At 36.1% G+C, this 14,518-nt stretch overlaps 1 protein-coding gene across 10 annotated transcripts in view; it reads right to left on the bottom strand.

The window, feature by feature from the left end:
* Positions 1 to 254: 254 nt before the first annotated feature.
* OSBPL6 (oxysterol binding protein like 6) overlaps positions 255 to 14,518 on the bottom strand; it is a 103,340-nt gene continuing 89,076 nt past the window's right edge. For 9 of the 10 annotated variants that reach the window (XM_025169813.2, XM_007433180.4, XM_025169807.2 and 6 more), the window contains 4 exons: positions 13,084 to 13,228; positions 10,021 to 10,147; positions 9,346 to 9,468; positions 6,949 to 8,559 (listed from right to left, as the gene is read on the bottom strand). In XM_025169813.2, the coding sequence (XP_025025581.1) occupies positions 8,451 to 8,559; positions 9,346 to 9,468; positions 10,021 to 10,147; positions 13,084 to 13,228 (504 nt within the window). In that variant the 3' untranslated portion in view covers positions 6,949 to 8,450. Of the gene's footprint in view, positions 4,101 to 6,948; positions 8,560 to 9,345; positions 9,469 to 10,020; positions 10,148 to 13,083; positions 13,229 to 14,518 lie in introns of those variants that run through there. The other variant, XM_025169811.2, reaches the window with a different exon arrangement.

The raw sequence follows: 14,518 nt of genomic DNA on the forward strand, positions 1-14,518 counted from the left end.
CATTAAATGTGCTTGTTCAGTGCTAGATATGAATGCAGTCTGTATGCCCACTGTTCTCAAAAATTCAGAAATACAGACTGACCTAAAAAACTCCACAGAGCTTTTCATAAAAGTAAAGTTATTAATTTCAGGTGATAGTCATTAAAAGTGGCATTACTGCATGCCCCATTTTTATTATCATATGGCCATTCAAAAATGTTGGGGGGTATCCACCAAACTGAAATTGCTGCAAATCAGTATCTTCTAATTTTATTAGTTGTGCAGTCAATCACAGTGGTTTTTCAAGTGTTCTTAGATCATATTGTTCAACTTAGCTAAGGTGGACCACTGTCTGAGTATTTATATAAATGAAACTGGTAGTAAGGCTGATATCAGCCTTTTATGAAGGAAAAAAGTATATGGTGAGCTGTTCTTAAATGGCAAGCTCTGCATTGCTAGAGAAGCCTGCTGTATTCTAGGCAAAACCCAGTGCTATTCAGTCCAAAAGCAGTAAAGATGATATTCACTGAAAGTCACACTGATTTAATTAAGAATTTTGATGAGTTTTCTATTTACAGAATTCCTTTTCTAGAGGGAATAATAAAAAGCAAATATTTCTGCCAATTCAGGATTATTTTCACAAGTAATTTATGTTTATGCTAAAGCAAAACAGAAAGTGTAACTGTATGTAATTTTTTATTTGTTGGGATTTTCAAAGCATTAATTGGTAGAAGTCAACACAATCATGTACAAGCATAACACAGAAGTATGTCTCATTGTGTTTGTAAATCATAGCTATGTGCCACCTCAGTTGTACTGAACTTAAATGAATAATGTGAAAGAAATTGGTGCCCATAAGATCAGCCTGTTAACACAGTGTATAAACATTGCGCAATTCAGTTCATTTTCAAGGAATTGAGGGTGATTTTAAATGTCATTTTTAAATTTCTTACAATAGTAAGAAATGCAACACACATTTTGCCCATCAAATACAAAACAATGGAAACATACTGTGGCTCCCAGTGATAAGAGAATGTTTGTGTACCATTTAGAACTATTTTTTTATGTAAGCCAACAAGAGTTATTTTGATTGGAGTAGCATACGAATATGTTTAATAAATATAAATAAATAATATCTATAATCCTGTACTTGTGACATGATCTCAGCTTCATTTAAGTCCTATAAATGGATAAAAGTGATTCTGGTTAAGCAGCTCCCAAATTGTGTGTCATGTATTTTGAGGTGTTTGTTTAACCAGAACTGATTAAGAAGACTTGGATGATGTTCCAATCCCACTGTAAGACACAATGCTGCAGGATTATGGATGGCTGTAAAGTATTCATAAACTCACTTCTATACATACTAAGGCAAGTCTGTTTGCTACTGTCTAAAATGTGTGAAGCAATCTGAACAAGCAACAGTACTTAATTCCCAATAATTGAATACTGTACAATCATGATACCGTTCTACAGTGAAATGGGAGAGTCTTCACAAAAGCCAACACAAAAGTGCAACTGGTCAGGCAGATTTTTAGTATCAATTGTTTCTTCTAATAATTGGTTCACATACACATTTCATCTTTGGAAATTAGCCATATTTTTATCACCTGTTTGGCTGAATTCTTTACACTGTCCCAATAACTAAAATAAACACAGGCTCTAAAATCCCAACCATGTATTTCTTTTTAATCAAGTTAAAGCCAGCCATGAAACTTAATTTGCCTTGTATGAAAATTCTACAAATCACTACTATCACATGCTTAACAGCACACATTTTTAAATTTCAAAGCTCGCTCTAGCTTCCAAGGCACTGGATATGGTATGTTCCCAAACACATTTAATATAATTAAAGATTTTTCAATTGCAGAAAGAAACTCGTGATTTTTTATATGCTGTCTTTTGGGCACAGTTAACAACTGTAATGGTATGCTTAACTCTATATCTGCAACGCAGTAAGAACACACAAAATATTATTCTCTTGGCTTCCATTCTTACATTACCTCATTTGGCTCCAAGGAGGTACACATTTTGGTGTGGCGGATATCTGTAAACTTAATGTTATATTCAGTAATTTCCAAGTATTCTGAGGGATTAGAAAGCAGGCTGACACTTAATAGGCTAGTCTCTTAGAAACAATGGTCTTTTTATTCAATGGCATCTTTATAAAGGTATACATGAGTTGTCATATTCAAGGCTGAGGATAAAGACCACAGAGTTTTGCAAAATGATCCTACGCAAGTATCACAATGTTGTCTTCTTACTTAGCTTCAGTATGGGGTAGTGTGATAAAGACAATATTGAGTTTAGATTGCAGAGACTAAGGTTCAAATCCCTGCTCAGTCATAGAGCTCAATGCAGAAGTTTGGAGTAATCGCAATCTTTACCTTTACAATATAGGATTGCAGTAAAACTGTAACACTGTAAAATGGCTTTCTAAAAAAAATCAAAGTGACTTAAAAGTGCTGTGTGTTTATAGAGGCCAGTTTTCTCACAAATGGTACATTCCTCCATGTGACATTTATTTGAAGAGGCACACTTCTGATTTGTTGATAGCATATCACATGGTGACTCAAAGAAGGAGGCGGCTAAAAGATTACATTTTGTCTTAGAAGGTACTTTTGAAAATGAGTGGTGGCTTGTTGATTAAATAGCAAAAAGTGACGCTCCCAATACCAACCACTTCTTTAAATTACACCACAGAAGACAACTGAGAAAAGCCATGATTTTATGGCATTAGGGAAGTGTAACTAAGGTCTAATTTCACTGTTTTCAACATCTGCAAAATTTCCAATTGACATTTACTGCTCCTACTCCATCTTGGTGCCTTCTAGGTGTGCCAGACCACAAGCTCCTTCTCTTGCACCAATGTTATGCTGCCTGGATGGCTCTAGCTAGAGACAACTGGAGGGAGACAGATGATCTACTGGACTAGGCTTTAAGAAAACTTTAAGAAAAAAAGCAATGGATAAAATGTAGCATACTGTTTTTAACATTCACTGTTTCTTATTAGAATACGTGCAATTTCAAAAATATACGGAGCTCAATATTGTCTTTAAAAATTCCTGGTAAATAAGGTAAGCCACAAAAGAACTTTACAATGTACATTATTTTATAGGGCAACAATTCTTTTGTCAATTTGGATGGAAACTGGACAATCCTGGATATGGGCACAATTCACCTTCAGTTGAAATAAACAAGAAAACACTTATTCATAATACTAGTCTGCACTAAAATTTTCACATATTAAAGAATTACATGAATGTTCCCAGTCTCAAAATTGGCACCATTCCATTCTCAGAAACACAGAGATGGCTGAGAGAAATTTTACTGAAACCCAACAGTGTGGAGTTGGTAGCCAGAATGTGGTCATTGTTCACTCACTCTCTAACTATATGTAGCATTAGGCACAGAACCAAAGTACCTTTGGGCAACCACAATAATTATTTATGAACACTTCAGGCTGTAAAATTAACTTGGGAAGCCTGCAAAACATCAATTGATTTGATCAAGAACTTCACCTGAGTGTCCCTCCAAACCCTGACTTCATTTTTTTCTACTGAACTCCTGTTTCGAAACTCTTATTTCTAATGAGAGAAAAGCAGGGGAGAAGTAACAATAGACAACAATGATAGCTCTGTGATAATTATTCAAGTACTTTTTGAGCCAATGTGCCCAAGTCTACCTTCAGCCAATGCTGAGACTGCATGCTAAGACTCAGCATTGCATAGCAGAACCAGGGACAGGGGTTAGACTCCTGTTACACAACTCAGCATCTTGGCCTGTTTTCTATAATCTAGAAGGCCTCATTCCTATCTGTCCCAAATCTACAGAAGAATCCCCCAAATTTGCCATTATATTATGGATGCTACCATACTTTTAGAGGAATCACTAATTGGGAAGACTGGGAGGGTGAGGGGAGAGAAGGCCTACAAAGAGCAAAGCATATAAGATAAGTCAGAATAGGATCCTGATTGTGACACAGCTTGATGCAGAACCTTCCAGTGAATAAGAATAACTTTAAACATGGGAGCATATCATATAAACTAGGTCTTCTTGAGACTGTCCTGAAGCTTGTTGGAGAGGGAAGAGGCTCAAGGTAGAGAAGAGCTCAATTTTTCAATCTGGAAATTTAATAAAGAAAAATCTCCATCATAAGAGTTCAGTCATTTGCAGAAATTCACAGTATTGCATTTCTGCCTTAAAAGACACATATTTCCTTCTTAAGTTAGTTCTATAATTTTCATTTTTAAATGCACATTTTTATTTGATTTAAATATTTGTTAGTAATGAACTCTGGGTAGCATATTTTTTTTCTTTTTGAAAATATTCCTGTTTATGGTTTTTTTAAAAAACTTTGAAAAATATATGATTCATGCGTAGAGGCCAAATTTACTATTACCTCTAGCTATTGTGTTTTATAGGTTTACATGAAATAATCAAATATACTGTCTGCATCTCATGAACATTTCCACACCAGCATGAATGGCCCTAGAATGTGTAGGCTACTGCTGAGAAAAATGATCCAATGTTTTTGCAACCAGGATGTAGCTATGTGGAAAGGGAAAACATTTTTCATGGCATCAACAACTACATACAAAGTCCTTGCATAAACTGATCTGGATAAAATCCACAGCAAGTGTGGTAAATTTGCTCACGCTATTAGAGAAAATGAATTTATGGTAGGGTTATATTATTAATTATGGCCAAATATGATATACTTGATTCAGACTTAATTTAGAACATTACAAAATCAGATTTTAAAATAAGCACTACAGTGAAATGATTTCAAGAGTATCCAGATTTTTAAGAAACTAGCTCAATGAAACTAGAAAGCTGGGTCCCCCCCCCCCCCCCCGAAGCAGTTTAGTCACAACATCCTGCTTTTGGAAACTAAGCGAACTGCTAATGCTAGTTAGCACAGTCATCTAGGAGGTATATGCAGTTAGCTGAAACACAAACTGTTAGTTGTTTCAGTCACTGCATATACCTCCTAGATGATGGAATGCGGGCAACAGTATGTTGGTTTGCAAGGCAGTCTCTACATTAGAGGTTCTGGCTTGCATAGAATAATATCAATATGCTTGGAGTAAACCTGGGTTTTGTTGCATTTGTGGTATTTTGGTCAAAATGTATCCAAACTGCCTAGTACTCTCCTCACCATTAGCAGGGAATGTTTCACAACTAATACTGGTAACTTAATTTACATTTTAGCTATCTTACTAAAAAGTGTGGTGTGAGAGTTTTGCTTGACCAAAGCCATCATGGGCAGCAGAGATCAGTATCTATGGGCCCAACTGGTGTTTATTATGACATATGAAAGATTGTGTTTTGAAATGTGAGAGGAGAGAGTAAATGTGAGAGGAGAGAGTAAAAGCAAGATTTAATTATGAAGGAAAGAGCTACAATATTTATTGGAAATTGGTGTAATCTAGATTGTTGTGGATGAATATAGAAATTCATAAGTTGGTGAGAATTGCATATTACGTTCCAGTGAATGGTGATAATGGAAGAACCAGAGATGAGTTTTGAGAAAAATTTGTGCAATATTCTGAAGAAATGCAATCTGGGGGAGGGGGGGAATACTGTTAGAAGACATCAGTGAATGGAAACAAGACAAGAGAATTCAGAAAAAATAAGTAGGCCACGTGGAGGCCCAAAAATAAATGAGAAGGGTAACTGGTGTGCACCAAGTATATTAATGTAGACAGATGAAACTATTGTTCATTTGATTTTTTAAAATGAAAAATTGACAATTACTGAAAGATACAAGAGTGATGAAAAGTTCAAAATGTGGAGGTCATATCATTATTGATAGTCTCAAAAGTGGATCTTAAAATAAAAATAGACATGGAAGAAAAAGAAAGAAGTGAAAGACGCAGAATGACCACAGGAAGACAAAGTATGCGCCCTGTATGAAAAAAAGAAAAGAAAAAATAAATCTCCCAATAATCTAAACAAAGAGTGGACATGAGGAAAGAGAATGTAGAAGTTAACCTCAAACAGTGAGAAAAAAAATATTTTACAGAATGTCACAGAGGTTTGTGGAGTTACATTAATGGAAAGTACTAAAAAGAATGCTTGGTGAATGTTGAAGTCAAAAGGGCTGTGGATAAGAAATATGCAGGCAAGAGAATGATGATGATGAAAATATATAATGTACATAGAGAGAAAACATGTACATTATATATTTTGGAACTTAGCTTAATGGTTGGGTTCACAGAACAGGCTCAGTCTGGATATCTAGATGGACTGATTATCAGGATTTGCACAATATATTATAAACTAACCAAATGGCCTGCCTTCAAATAACATGATAGCCAAACTTAAAACTAATCAAGATCAGCATGTTACTTGGGGGCAGCATGTTATGTGAAAGTCAGCTTGATTCATAACAGACCTTGTTAAGCATGTGGTCTGGACATTTAACTAAATTACAATATTTATAATTTTTTAAAATAATTCTGTCTTTGAAGAGATAGTAACAAAATCCTGAGAGACAAATTGCAGACTGAATACAGAATATGGAGTAGACAGGCATTCTTTCTTCCTAATTTTACCGAGATTGACTAAACTAATAACGTAAGGATTACTACATTAACAAAATCCCCAATGTGACAATGGCATGCTAACAGCTCCTGTTGAATAAGGACCATGTAAGAGTCCATATATATTTTATCTCGTGCATTCTAATTCTTTTTCCAATTGAATAAAATGTGCATATCATATAAACACTCTCCTCCTGTACTTCAGGAGGCTCTTACTAGAATATCTTGCATATTTTAAGCCTTGGTCAAATCCAAGAGATCCTAAATTACAACTGAAGTTCAAAGAGAAATTGCAGCCAGATAACAAATGTCCAGATAATATGGTACATCCCAGCCCTATTGTTAAACAGGCTGTCCCTTAGACAGGTGTGCTTGTTGAGCAGAAATGGACATGGGGGAAATAAGATGAGTAATACATAGAATAGACAATTAAATACAGTTCATTTGCTCTTGGAAAATCATAGCCACCTCTGTGCCTTTACAGAAAAGCAAAAAAATGCACTCAATAAAATATAGAATTATGTGCAATGAATATACAGAAATCTTATTTTTGAAATATATACAAGGAAATCTTTTCTATTGCCAGTGTCCAAGGTATTGATAAATTAAATCACTGGACATGAATGAAAGACAAGATTCTATTAAAAAGCATTAAGATTTTTACCTTATATATTGATTTTAGCAAAGCATGCTAACCAACTACATTTAATTTTGAGAGAGACATCATCCAGGTTCTTTCCACATATACATCAAAATGTGCTACATAATAGCCATTTAGGTCATTTCTTCATCCAAAAATATAATTGCTTTATGAAAAAGCAATAAAATATAATTTTGCATAAAAACGATATTAGCAAGATTCAACCAAGAAAGTAGTGCATGTGTCACATTGCTTCTCCCAACAAATCCCAAAGAGGTGAGAAAAGAAAATATATAATGTACATAAGAAAGCATGGATACATATGTTATCAGCCTGATCATACCCCTGCAGGATGCTTTTCTAGCTTTAAAAGATGTGCTTAACATTCATGCGAAATTTTAGGGAATTTCAGTTCTATAAAGGGTTATGAAAATGAGACAGTGGGAAGCTATGAGAAGTCATGATAAGAGATGGTATATTTATCACAGCATTAGGCATTGAGAATGTGAGCTTGGATAACTTCCCAAGGTCATTACAAAATTTCCTTTCAACCTGTCTATACAACCACAACCTGCAAAGATAAAACATTTCCAGTTCATCATTTGCTTTACAGTTAGAGTTCATTTTCCATAAATAATACACTTTATCCATTATTTAAAATATGAACAAAAATCCTATGCTTTAAAAATCTGCCCTTGAGAAATGACAAATAATACATATTTTAAAATAACAATGTACAAGTTGACATTGTTTTTAAGGCATGAAAAATGGCATATGAATGGGAAGAGCTTCTAGAAAAGCATTATGTATTTTTGATATAGTTAGTCCAAGCACAACACATAAAAAAAAACAACAACCAGAGACACTAGAAATGAACAAGTACTCTAATGTGAATCAAGATTCAATAACTACATGTGTAGACATTCTAGAAGTTAGTTGTAACAATATTTGTTTTATTTTTGAACTCTTCATATCTATTTAAAGCACCAGATACTCCACAAAGCATCTTTGGCCAAATCAGTACATGCTTCTCTTATGCTGCACTTCCCGCATCTGAATAAATAAAGGGTCTGGGCATTTTCCTCCCCTCTTTTCAATTTATGGATCACAGAAATGTTCAGAATCTGGGCTAATGCACTTTTGGAAGTCCATTATAAATTGAACATAAAAGCAAAGGAAGGTTTCCTGCAGACCCACAAATCACCATCAGCTATAAGAAACATGTTGTGCATAGTGGTTTTTTCTCTTTTTAAAGAGTTATATGTTACTAGATCTACATTCTCAGTTTACCAGAGTTTGAATGTTTCTACTTTACTAAAGCCAAGATCCTTTCGGAGTTCCCAGTAGGTGTCATTAGAAACCCATGTTTCTCTTTGATTAGCTTCAGTAACTTTTCTGCAAAATTAAAAAAAAAAAGTTATTGGTTAAAATAAATTCAGAAATATCCTTTAAAAGAATAGAAATATACTTCAATCTAATTTATTTGTCGAGGAACCCTTTTGAAAAATGAAATTGCAATCAAATAATTATTTGGCAGAGAAGAAGGAGAAAAGAGACTGAATTCTACTCTTAGATACTTGGCAGCTTTTTGTTTTTCTAAGTTCACATGGTTACATAAATGAGAGGAACTGCATGTATGCTTATTCACTTGGACAATTTTCTTCATCTCGCTAGGGGAAAATTTATGAAAGATAGTTCCTGCACGCACAAAACACCAACTTCGGGATCAAGGATTAATGTTAGACCACTGTAGTTCAAGAATTATCCAATAACTATTTATTGTAAATAAAATTAATTGCTCAGTATTTAAGTCCATTTCAAAATTCATCATCTTTGGTTCAAAATTATCTGAGGAATAAGACCCTAGCCTACAATCAACTTCCTCCCCTAGGTTTTAACTCCTTTTTTGAAATAATCCGATTGTATAATAAGAAGAAACACACATATTTTGTATAATTCAAGGCAATTTTTAATGCTGAAAACATTTATAGTATTTTTGTTAATATTGTTATGCCATTATATGTACCAATCCCACATTCCAGTAAAAACAAAATGTATCTTTTCTCATATCTTTTGATTATTATATTTTTATTTTAGTGATACATTCTGTTTGTGCAAGAATGAGGCGGGGAGAGAGAAAGAGAAAGAGAGAGAGAAAGAAAGAAAGAGAGATTTACTTACTTAAAAAATTTTGGTACATGCTCCATATTGTTTTCCTCTAAATAACGTCTCTGGCATCTCTGGAGTTCTTCAATCCTTTGTTTTTCTGCTGCTGCTGCTTCTAAATGTCCTTCCTCCAAATGCCTGTAGTTAAGCAATTGGATCTTTTAGTAAATACGTACCAACCTCCAAGAAACAGAACAACACCACCCAGAAATCCTAAACTTCAGTAAGCACCAAAATCACACATTGCATATAATGCAGGTTAGGTGAAATTAATAGCGCTCTCATCCCAGGAAATAAATCTTTTTCAGCTGATTCCCTGATTAAATTGGCATAAATACATATGATTAAACTCCATTATTTTGGACAAACCATGTGCCTTCTTTGTTTCTGCAATATGCAGATGCGTTTTAGTGCAGACGGCATCTTACAAAAAGTATTTGTGAGGGGGGAAGGGGAAGAAAATGAGAAAGGGAAAAATCTGTTTTAAGGTGATCCCTGTCTGCTGCAGTTTTTAGGTTCTCATATTAAAATATTTGAAATGCTTCTCAAATAGTCTGGAGTCAGCGTTCATTGATCAACAGTGATTCATGTATCAATTACTTGATAAGACATTCCAGTTTTAACATTAATACTCCTTACAATATCTACTCAAAAGCAGCCGCAGAGATAAGAAAAGAATGTACTTCTTGCCTTTGATCTGGCCTGAATCGTGCATCTGTTTTTGGAAGAAGGTCTTTCAGTGCAGGATCTAACTCATTTAGCTCAATGGCAAACCTTGTAAAACCATAGTAACGCTCATAATTGGTTGGCATGGAGCCTGTATTAAAAATTAAAATAAAGGTAGTAATTAACCATTGTGAATAAATACTAAGTCTACATGAAGAAGAAAATATTTGTACCTTGCTCTTCATTAAACACCTTGCATGCACTGCAGAAAGATGACCAGCATTGCCAGCTCTCAAAACTCTTTAAGCACTGGTTTTGTGTGAAGACCTGCTCTACCCATTAGTGAGATAATATGGGAAACAATGCACTGCTCATACTGTTGCCAAAATATGCACTGCCTGGCTAGGGCCCCCACTTGCTCTCCCAAACTTGGTCCCTCAAAATCCCTCTCACCCAAAAAGGCAGGAAGTGATCTGACACAATCATTCCATGCCTCTCTGTGCATGGAGAACAAAATTACTTCAGGAGGAAAGGTCATCCTGAAAGATTCCACAGAAAGGCTCCAAAAGGGGATGCTTAGGGCTTAAATGGCAGTAATCTTACTGCCAGTACGGAATGTTGGGCTTTCCATATACTGAACGTGTGATCTTTCACTGAGGCATAGCTCCCGCGTTCACATTATGTTTTATTTTACTTGTATTTTTATATCACTGAATCAGGCCAAAACATGGCAGTTTACAAGTGGATAAAACCAGAACACAACAACTTTACAAAGCAAGGACACTTTAAAGGCCTTATGAAAATATTCAGCTTTGACAGCTTTCTGAAATGATGCCAAGGTGGATGTCAGCCAGGCCATCTTGTGAAAAGCACTGTTTTGAGTCCCCGCCCTCTCACTTCCCATACATGGGGAACCCTCGGCCTCCTGGCATGGACTGAGCATACAGGATGGGCCAGTTTTACAGGGAGAGGCAAACCTTTTATATGGCCTGCTATTGTTGTGAGCAAGCATTTATGCATTTGAGCCATAATAATTTCTTTTAAGTAAAGTGCCCTTCGAGCCAGCTTGACTTCTGGTGAATTCATGGAATCCATATAATTTTGCTGGAAGTGGTTTGCTACTGTCTTCTTTGGGGCATGTTTTCAATTCCATAGTCTACTCTGCAGCCTGTATATTCTCTGGAGTCTCCCACTGAAGTATTAACCAGGTTCAGCCCTGTTTAACCTCCCAGTCAAGACAAGGACAGCCAGATAGTGCCATCTCTCATAATACAAAGAATACTGATTCGTGAAGCACACAGCATTCATTCTAATGTTTTAAGGATTAATATGCACACTGGAAGAATTGTGTTTTTTGTTTTTTGTTTAAATTAGGTGACTTAATTATTGCTGCAACAGAATACTTGATGGGAGTGAGTAAAAGAGCAACTACATATACCCCAAACGGTATTTTTTAAAACAGAAAATAAGGAATGTTTAGTAATATTTCTGTTTATCCCACATTCCTCCTGAAAGTTCAAGCTACTTACAAATTTTCCCCACTCATCCATTTTATCCTCACAAAACCAAGTAAGCTAGACTAAGAGAAATAACCTCCCCAAGTCTCCATAATGTAGGCATCCAGTATCTTATCCAGGCTTCAAAGTTCAATGATCTTTATTCTGGAAATAGAAAGGCTACAAAACTGCCAGCACCATCCCATCCCAATCAAGAGCTGGATGCCTATACAGGTAGTCCTCCTTTAGTGACTGCAATTGGTTCTGGAGACATGGTCACTAAGCGAACCATATGATAGAGAGAGGGAGGGAGGGAGACTCTGAAGATTGCTGGTTGCTGCTGTCTCATTCAGATAAAGTTCTCTCATACAGGGTCCTGGGCCTGACCTGGTTTTTTTCTTTTTTTGTCTCCTTGCAGGGTGGAGAGATTGCTTAAACAAGTTAGCTCTTCCTGAGCTGGTTTTCTCCTAAGTGCACCTTCCCTAAAAAGTGCTAACTGTAAGTTAACAAGCTTAGCTCTGTGATCTTAATTATTTGATTAGAACCCTCCCACAGACTGGCAGCTCCTGTCTGACACTGATCAGACCTTAATCAGTTTCACACTGAAGGCTTGTGCTGTCATAAATGCCGCATTGGTCAAAAAATGATTTTTTTATTACCGTTTATTACCATCATATTTGCGAATGGTCATTATCCAAGGCAGTTGCTAAATAAGGACTACCTGTATTGTGGTCTACCTTGAAACGTTATCCCAGATTTAAAAAGATAAAGACAATTCAAATTCTCACCCAATTCTCATAAAAGAACCATCCATTTTTGTTAAATCACAAAACCAGTGTTTGAATTATAGGAGAACGAGGAATGTTGCTTACTGCCCCATAGCTAATATTTTTGGAAAGTTAGAAAAACACAAGATTTAGTTCAGAGGGTACAACTCGTATACTTAATCAAAGGATCCTATTTTTTTCTCCATCAATAGAGGTACTGCATGAAACCCACTACATTATTTCTACCTCCTCTTCCAATGTTCTTTAATATTCAGTTCTGCAAAATTCATCCTCCAAGTTTTGGAAAAAGCTGACTGTTAGTAATCTTGTGCTAACCAGTAAGTCCAATCTGACTCAATAAGTGATTGTTTTCTTTTTCAAATGAGCTACTGTTTCTTTTCCTGTTCCACTTGAAGAATATAAAAAATGGGGTATAATACTGAAAAATGCACATTCATTTCAATGACAATAGTGGCATTAAACAGTTGCTACCATCCTCAAAATATTACATCTCTCTTCATCCAACATATGTCATTTAACAACTTGCAGCATTTTGCATGATACCTGCTTGACCTTAGATCATATTATAGAATGCACAGCTTTCTAAATAAACTGAATTTGTATATTATTTATATTTCATCATGGAAAGATACAGTTAGAAAAGGTCAGCAGTGACTTACAGTAAGACTTTCTAAGCAACAAGTAATGTTCCAAACTATCATATCTAATATACTAAGGATGAAATCCCTGCATCTGTAATACAAATTCTACTTCTTTATTACTTGCTTAGTTATATATACAATTACATATATGTCATGTTTTACCTGGTCTCCATATACATTTTGCTGAAGGTCCAACTCCACAGTATAATCCTTCATGCCATTTTCCAAAAAGGCGATGCACCACTTTTCCTTCTTGGTCCATGATAATGCCTTGAACCTCATTTACATTAGAATTCCAGTAATTCACCTAAAAATGTAACCAAATTGTACAATTTTGCTAAATGTAAAATAAATCATCCAGCATCAAGAGGAGGCCCTCTGTGCCACCAATCAACTGCAAGAAGGGGGGAACCCCGATTCCTTACCAATAGTGCTCAATAACTGCTCTGGCTCTTCACATGCAATCCCATGAGAATAAATGTAATGTAATCCTGTTTATAACCTAACACACTATATATATGAGTACTCTGAGTAATGGCGGACTTCTGATTTAAAAGGGGATTGGAATATTAAGGTTTGCTTCTACAAGCTGCTCAAATTCTGTAGATCATAAAAAGGTGCTATTGTTGGGAAAATGGAAAAGGGAGTAAAAGCAAGGTTATTTTATACACTACTCAAAAGTACAATGGTGCCTCTAGTTACGAACGCCCCTCCTTACAAATTTTTCGAGATACGACCAACTCCGGCCCCAAAAATTTACCTCGACATGCGAACTCCGCCTCTACTTACGAACCGGATCCGCGGCCATTTTCCCTGCTGCCACGCGGTTGCGGCTTCCTGTGGGCGAGATCGCGGTAGCAAGGAGACATTCGGTTAGGCTTGTGGTGTGTTTTGTGGCGTTTGGAAGGTTTTTGGTGTGCTTGTCAGCATGGCTCCAAAGAAATTGCAGAGCAGGCTGGCAACTGACTTTAGACAGGTTTTTCCCCAGAACTGAGCCTGCAGCTAAGAGGCAAAGAAGAGAGGAAACCCCTGAAGGAGATCTCCCCGATGTCCCTTTGGAGGGGGACTCTCCCTCCAAACAATAACTGCCTCCCCACCCCATTCTCCCTCTTCATACTGTGCTATACTATACTTTTTTTCATGTTTTTGAGGTTTAAAAATAAAATGCGTATGTTTCAGAACTGTTTAGCCGTATTTACATTGAACCTTATGGGGGAAATTTACCTCGGGGTGCGACCAGATTCGGAGGGCAGATTAGCCATATTTACATTGAACCTTATGGGGAAATTTGCCGCGTGGTGCGACCAAATTCAGAGGGCGGAACAGATTAACCGTATTTACATTGAACCTTATGGGAAACTTTACCTCGACTTGAGACCAACTCGAGTTGCAGCCAGAGTCACGGAACGGATTAAGTTCGTAACTAGAGGTACCACTGTACTTTACTCTTCTTGACAAGGGAAAGCATTTTGTAGGTCAGATTTCTTCCTTCTAAAACGTTTGTCTGGGGCTCAAAAAGAAAACAGTATTTCTGGCTGGGAATCCAGTCACAACTGCTTTTTCTATTTTTTTTTTTAATTATCTGCACATGCACCTA

This window comes from Python bivittatus, unplaced genomic scaffold (assembly GCF_059951505.1).
Source record: "Python bivittatus isolate LINGU-HERP-01145 unplaced genomic scaffold, Pbiv_v1 ctg000200_np1212, whole genome shotgun sequence".
In the NCBI taxonomy this organism is placed as follows: domain Eukaryota; kingdom Metazoa; phylum Chordata; class Lepidosauria; order Squamata; family Pythonidae; genus Python; species Python bivittatus.